The 7379-nt window shown below is 40.8% G+C and overlaps 1 protein-coding gene across 6 annotated transcripts in view; it reads right to left on the reverse strand.

Moving 5' to 3' along the window:
• Positions 1-5506, reverse strand: part of LOC111158598 (tumor protein p53 binding protein 1) — a 76160-nt gene extending 70654 nt beyond the window's left edge. For 4 of the 6 annotated variants that reach the window (XM_022520743.1, XM_022520753.1, XM_022520728.1 and 1 more), the window contains exons 1-4: positions 5405-5480; positions 4642-4826; positions 4343-4436; positions 4017-4101 (exon numbers count right to left, since the gene is read on the reverse strand). In XM_022520743.1, coding sequence (XP_022376451.1) covers positions 4017-4101; positions 4343-4436; positions 4642-4826; positions 5405-5411 — 371 coding nt within the window. In that variant the 5' untranslated portion in view covers positions 5412-5480. Of the gene's footprint in view, positions 1-4016; positions 4102-4342; positions 4437-4641; positions 4827-5404 lie in introns of those variants that run through there. The other 2 variants (XM_022520774.1, XM_022520766.1) reach the window with 2 other exon arrangements.
• Positions 5507-7379: the final 1873 nt, after the last annotated feature.

Raw genomic sequence — 7379 nt, forward strand, 5'->3', positions numbered from 1 at the left:
ACAGAACAGGGGCGCCTGGGTGGCTCAGTGGGTTAAGCCGCTGCCTTCGGCTCAGGTCATGATCTCAGAGTCCTGGGATCGAGCCCCGCATCGGGCTCTCTGCTCAGCGGGGAGCCTGCTTCCTCCTCTCTCTCTGCCTGTCTCTCTGCCTGCTTATGATCTCTCTGTCAAATAAATAAATAAAATCTTTAAAAAAAAAAAGAAAGAAAGAAAATGGACAGAACACATGAACATTTCCTTAAAAAGGATGTACAGATGGCAAATAAGCACATGAAAAGATGTTCAACATTACTTACCAGTAGAGAAACTCAAATTAAAATGAGATTATTACTATACACTTATCGGAATAGCCATAATAAAAAATAGTGACACCACCAAACACCAGTGAGAATGAATGGGTCTCCTATACTGCTAGTGAAACTATGAAAGATTCAGTCACTCCAGAAAACACTTTGGCAGTTTCTTAAAAAACTAAACATGTAGGTGACCACCTGGCCATTTATCCCAGCTTTGAAGACTTACATTCACACAAAAACTAGCATACAAATGTTCAGAGCAACTTTATCTGTAATAGTTATAAACTAGATCAACCCATATTTCCTTCATTAGGTAAATGGTTTAACTGTGGTATATCCACACCATGGAACGCTACTCAGCAATAAAAAGGAATGAACCACAGATACATGCAACAATTTGGACAGATCTCCCAGGAGTTATGTGGATGGAAAGAAGCCTATCTCAAAAGGTTACATAATGTATGGTCCCATTTATATAATATTTTGAAATGACAAAATATCACAAATGAAGGACAGTCTTAATTAGTGATCACCAGAGGTTCACTAGTGGTTATAAAAGGATAGCACTAGGGATCCTTGGAGGGCTGGAACCATTCAGTATGTTGACCACAGTGGTAGATACACAGGTAACTAGACTTTATAAAAATTCACACAGACGGGACGCCTGGGTGGCTCAGTTGGTTAAGCAGCTGCCTTCGGCTCAGGTCATGATCCCGGAGTCCTGGGATCGAGTCCCACATCGGGCTCCTTGCTCATCAGGGAGCCTGCTTCTCCCTCTGCCTCTGCCTGCCATTCTGTCTGCCTGTGCTTGCTCTCTCTCCCTCTCTCTCTCTCTGACAAATAAATAAATAAAATCTTTAAAAAAAAAAAAAATTCACACAAACACAAGTAAAACTAGGGAAACCTAAGTACATTCAATGGATTTTATCAATGTCAATAGCCTCGTTATGATTTTATAGTACTATTTTGCAAAACATTACCATTTGGGAAACAGGGCAAAGTATACAAAGGATCTCCAAGTATTATTTCTTAAAACTGCATATTTTAACCTTAACTTTTTAAAAAGTTTAATAGGGAGGGGCGCCTGGCTGGCTCAGTCAGTGGAGCATGCAATTCTTCATCTTGGGGTTATGAGTTTGAGCCCCATGTTGGGTGTAGAGACTGCTTAATTTCAAAATTTTTACAAAAATAAAGTAAGATGTTTGACAGGGAAATAAAACAATCTATAGTTCTTCAGTATATTTTAGGATGCTCCATGTTTAGGACCATCAGCTTATATCAACTGAACACTAGATATGAGAGGAAGATCTTTTTGGAATTTTATGTAGAGAAGTTCACAAACAGCTTTTTTCAAAATACTTGCATTAATGAATAAAGACAACATTTAAAAAATAAACATACATGTGTTTTGAGGGGCTTTCAATCTCTTGAAATCAACTCCAAATCCTTTCTAGATTCATGGGCTTTGCACATATAATTCTGTCTAGATAGCTTCTTCCCCCCACATGCCAAACTTCTGCCCAACCCCTCAACTATGGCTACCAAATTCATATTTATAGTTTAGACTACATTCCTTAGAGAAGCCTACCTCTATCACACAAAAATAGGTTATATATTATATTTTCCTTCCTCCTTTGCAAGGATCACAATTGTAACTGCATAGCTACTTACGTAATGTTTTCAATAACTGTCTCCCTATTAAATTATAAGCTCCATGATGGTAAAGCCCCTTTAAAACACCTGTCACAGTGTCTGCACATTTACTGAATGTAAACATTCAAAGTGTTTTGTGAGTTTTTTGGTTTTTTGTTTTGAGAAAGGGCAACACATTGATGCAAAAAGGGAAAAGTAGTAGCATGGGCCTTCTCTGACAGCACTGCTTCATATACAATAAGGGGTACGCATAATTCCTGTTACCACTAGTTCAAACCAAGGGGACACAAAAACATAAGCAAAGCACATGTTCCTAAAGAAGTATCATAAACTTAAATGCCTATAGAAAGCAAAACAAGGTTACATAAATGAGTGAAGTGGCTAAGAAGAAAAGCAAAAGCACTACAATAAATGAATACTTCGGGGGGGCGCCTGGGTAGCTCAGTCGTTAAGTGTCTGCCTTGGGCTCAGGTCATGACTCAGGGTCTGGGATCAAGCCCTGCATCAGGCTCCCTGCTCAACGGGAAGCCTGCTTCTCCCTCTCTCACTTCCCCTGCTTGTATTCGCTCTCTCACTGTCAAATAAATAAATAAAATCTTTAAAAATAAATAAATAAAATAAGTGAATACTTGGCTTCAGTGTCCATGTTCAATAGTCAACAGTGAATTACAGGGTCTATAACAGACCATAGCTCTCATGCCCATCTAAGCAGAGGTAGGCTGCTACTCACAGCTCCAGCCAATTGTTAGCAATAATATAACAGCTGTATTACCTCTGAACTGCTAATGCCAGAAGATGAAAATCCAAGTTTTATGTAAAATTTCCCCATTTTAAAATTCTATCAATTAATGTAAATATATTTTACAACCATGTGTGGGCCAAACAGAAACAACCTGCAGGCCAAAATAAACCCACCAATTTATAGCTTGTTCTAAAGTATCCAACTGGTTATTTGGGAGAAAAAAATTATGTGCAGAGTATTAAATAGAATTTTTTTTAAAAGAATTTTTTCTTGGGGCGCCTGGGTGGCTCAGTGGGTTAAGCCTCTGCCTTCGGCTCAGGTCATGGTCTCAGGGTCCTGGGATCGAGCCCCGCATCGGGCTCTCTGCTCAGCAGGGAGCCTGCTTCCCTTCCTCTCTCTCTCTCTCTCTCTCTCTGCCTGCCTCTCTGCCTACTTGTGATCTCTCTCTGTCAAATAAATAAATAAAATCTTTAAAAAAAAAAAAAAAAGAATTTTTTCTTAAGAGAAAACCATACTCTTTCACCACCTCAACCTAACATTCTCCTCTCTGACTGCTTCCTTTTCTACCTTGCCATCACAAGGTCCCTGAGGTTGTCTAAGTTCTCCTTTGATCTTAGATTTTAGGAGGAAGATTAAGAAATACTGAGTAGTAAAAAAGAAAGAGAAGGCATTTGAGTCAGGAGGGTCCAAAGCTCAGCCATCACTCACAACCAATGTATGCTACAGCAAGTTATTTAACTTCCTCACCCATCAGTTTCCCCCTTTATGTAATGGAAATAATAAAAAGTCTTCACAATACAGCTACTTTACAGATGAAATTAAATGGGACTATATATCAAACATCCAACTAATGCTTAACAGAGGATAAACTCAATAAATGGACAATGTAAAACTAAACATAAGGCAAAGTAAAAATTCAACACTGTTTAGGGTATGAATTAAACATTGTGGTTCTAAAGGTAAGATAATTTAGTTGGTACATCAAAAGCATGCCTAACAGTTTTGATAATATATATCTAAATATTTTTTGATGATTTTTTTTCCTACTAAGTCATATCTATGCCAAGAATGAGAAATGCTTATTTTGTTTTACATGCACAAAGTAGATCACAAAAATAATAATACAGGTGTAAAAATGTTATTACCTTTACAAAAGAGATTCTAGTTATCAGTATTAATGTACTAGTTAATACACTCCTCAAATCCCACTTTCTAATTCACAAAAATAAGATTAATCCTTTTATCCTTGGGATAAGGCAATAGGCACAAATGAAAGAATTCAGCCATTAATAAATTTAAATAAATTCCTGCCAACACTAGTATACCTGCTTGTCCTGTTTGGCTGAGGTAACTGTTCAATGACCTGACTGATGGAACTACATGTGTCCAAATGAGAAGAATCCATAGGTTCTGAAAAAAATAACTGGGTATTAGTATAAAAGGCATTTATCACCAAACTTCAATGCAAGTTTAGAAATGTAGACAATCCAATCTAACCAGCTACATTAAAAATCAACTTTTTGAGTGCCTACTATGCACCAAATACTGTGCTAAACCTCCTTATGTACATTCACCACAACCACATGTTTAGATCCACCCAGCTCCACAAGAGCACTCCTGCAAAAGGGACTAATAGCTTTAAACACCTCACCTGCAGCTTTGTTTTCTTTCAGGTGCTCATTGAACCCACTATTACTATCTCCTTGTTCTTCTCCAGCTGTTTGTTCAGGATTGGACACAACATCCTAGAAAATATACATACTTAATATCCCCACTATATATGAAATAATCCAAAATGAGGCATACTTTTTGTGAATGTGTTGATTTCATTTTTACAACCAATTTTAATCCAAAAGATAGTGATCTCCTAAGTACTTATGTTTGCTGATTGGTCTTGATTAAATGAAAAATAATTTCTCCTCAATCACTTCCAACCAAGGTATCACTCACCAACACAGGGTTCTCTTTGTGTGTCTGCAGATTAGGAAGGTGTCGGGATAGCATACTGAAGTGAGAACCAGAATCATCTTCTAGAACCTGGCTTTCAGGCTGAGAATCTTCTATTATCAGGCAAGGAGTGTCTTGCTGAGAGAAATCTGAATCCAACTGACTTCCAGTGGGGTCCATCTGCTCCCCTGGAATGGAATAACAAAAGATCAGTTCGGTGTAACCTACTAGCCTTCCTCACGCAGTCTGAGCTTAAATAATGGGGCGGAAGTGCAAGAGCTAGGAAAGGGGACCCGTCTAGGGCTCTAATTAGATTATATTTATAATCGCTGCAAGCACTTTCCTATCACACCTCCCAATGCCTGATTTCCTCGTTATTTACTATCAGCCTGCCAATCCTTCTCTCCCTCTTCTTTTCCATCACCTTCCCCGTAGACACCCTTTCCTCCCCTTCCTCACCTCTTCTTTCCCCGCCTCTTTTTCCATCCCCCACAACGCTCCCTACGTCCTTATGGCGCCTCTATGGCCCCCCAAAAGGCTGCTTTGTAATCTCTGTTCGCCAGAACACCCACAGCCCTTCACGCTTCCTCAAGACCACCCAGCCTTCCCAGCTACTACTTCCCCACCCCCTTCTCAGGGCCCTCCAACCCTTTCCCCGTCACCGCCGCCATGCTTGTCACCCCGCCCCCTCCGGTCAGCCATCCCTTCAGACCCGAAACCCAAGCCTTCAGAGCTCATTGCACCCCCAGTTTTCTACAAATAGTACCAGGCATCCCGGCGGGAGATCACTCGCGCTGGAGCTAGAAGTCCCTGCACGCTCCCCAGCTCCCTCCAGCTCGATCCCCAGGTCGCCGCCTGTAGCCGCCGCCGCCGCCGGCCGCGAGCTCCCCCTTTTCCCGTCGCGTCACGCAGTATCAGCTCGCCCATTCGCTGCTGCTGTCCGCCACTCAAGAAACCCTGTGGATAATTGGTGGCTGAGGCAAAGTGCCCCGCCCCACGTAAGAAAAAGGAACACCGCGGCGTGTTTCCATGGCAGCCTGGACGTTGCAGGCCCTCCCCCTAGTAAAGCCAGAGAATGACAGTATCCTTGAACCGAAGGGACCTTGAGAGGGCGTGAAATGTATTCCCCTGCCTCTAGGAAAATTGTTTGTACTGAGACATAAGAGAAAAGACCTGTTTCCGATCGTACCTGCACCTTGAGGCCCCTTCTATCACCCTCTTCCATAGAAAAGGAGAGGGTTCCCCGGCTTTCTAATAAAAGGGTGAGGAATAGGATCCAGGATGCCTAGTACTTCAGAGCTGTTAAAACTGAAGAAAGGGAGGATGCTTTGGGTTTTACCTGTGTCCCTCAGGATCCTTTTATGTGGGCCTCTGACTGTATTCCAGGCCCTCACATTACGTCTCCGCCAGTTTGGGGTTGGTTTTGGGAGGTTTTTTGTTTGTGCTGCTGTTGTTGTTTTCCTTTATATTGTCTGAGGGCCCCAGTAAAGATTTTTGTTTTGTTTTGTTTTGTTTTTTGTTTTTGGGGTCCCTATTGCCCTTTGCAGTCTGGAACATAGTTCGAGCTTCACGTTTGCTTATCATTGTTCTATCTTTTATATGAACTTGACGCCCAAGGAGAGTATATCCCCAGACATTTTTTGCACTTCCGTTGAGAGAATTGAGCACATTGATTTGCAGACTCCGTGGTGAAGAGAACAGCTGCCACCCCTTTAACTAGATGACCTCAAAGATCCCTTCAAACCTTAAGAGTCTCTATTAACCTAATTATGGTGCCAGGGTCTTATAAAGGGTGTGGCAGCTGTGACTTGTATTAATGAACTAGACACCATGAGGAATACGTGTTTTGTTTTATTTAAGTGGTGGTTGCATCTGGAACGGAATTCTAGCCAGAGCAGCTGTCAACAGGGAAATCACCTAACACTCTGCCAAGCATACACCTAGCAGGCATTCAATAGGAGGTAGTTCTTTCTCTCTACCCCAGGCTCAGAATGACTTAGGTACAGCCCAACCACCATCTTTCAACCCTGTAAATACCTAGTTTAGCACTTGATACAGGCTAAGAGGAAGTGGAGCTTCCTACAAACCAGTCTTCTCCCTGCTGTTATAAATTACAGTGATCACATTTTTTAAGCCAACAACCAAAGTATATCATGTGAGTTTACGTTACTTATGGAAACAACAGGACAGAATATTTGAAAGGAATCTGTCCTGAAAAATCCAAAATCTATTGTTGCTGTAACTAGAATATAATTAGAGTCCCTGGAATGTTTTACTAGTGGAACAAAAATGGAATAGAACACACAGACACCACCTACTTCTTAATCTTGAAATCATTTATAATTGACTCCTCCTTTCTTCCACTCCTAATGCTGCAGAAGACCAGTGACCACATAAATTTAATTCTAAAAGGACCAGGGCAGGTCAATATTAACAACACGAGATAGACTTAAGTGAATTCATCTGTTCCACTTGTGAGAGCTCAAGCAGTCAATTCCTAGTGTCGGCAAATCTTGACCTCGATTTTCATAAAAATACCCCAAAAGTCACTATATATTTGCTCTTTTCTGTCTTGCTATCGCATCCCTCCCCAAGCAAGACATAAATAAATAGGCTTTCTTGATTATTTGAAAGGCAACCATATGTGTTTGTTAAAACTCACAAAACTGTGCACCAAAAAGGATAAACTGAACCTCAATAAACATAGCTAAAAATAAATAAATAAATAAATAAACCTGAGC

This window comes from Enhydra lutris, unplaced genomic scaffold (genome assembly GCF_002288905.1).
Source record: "Enhydra lutris kenyoni isolate GAN:26980312 unplaced genomic scaffold, ASM228890v2 scaffoldscaffold4, whole genome shotgun sequence".
Lineage (NCBI taxonomy): Eukaryota > Metazoa > Chordata > Mammalia > Carnivora > Mustelidae > Enhydra > Enhydra lutris.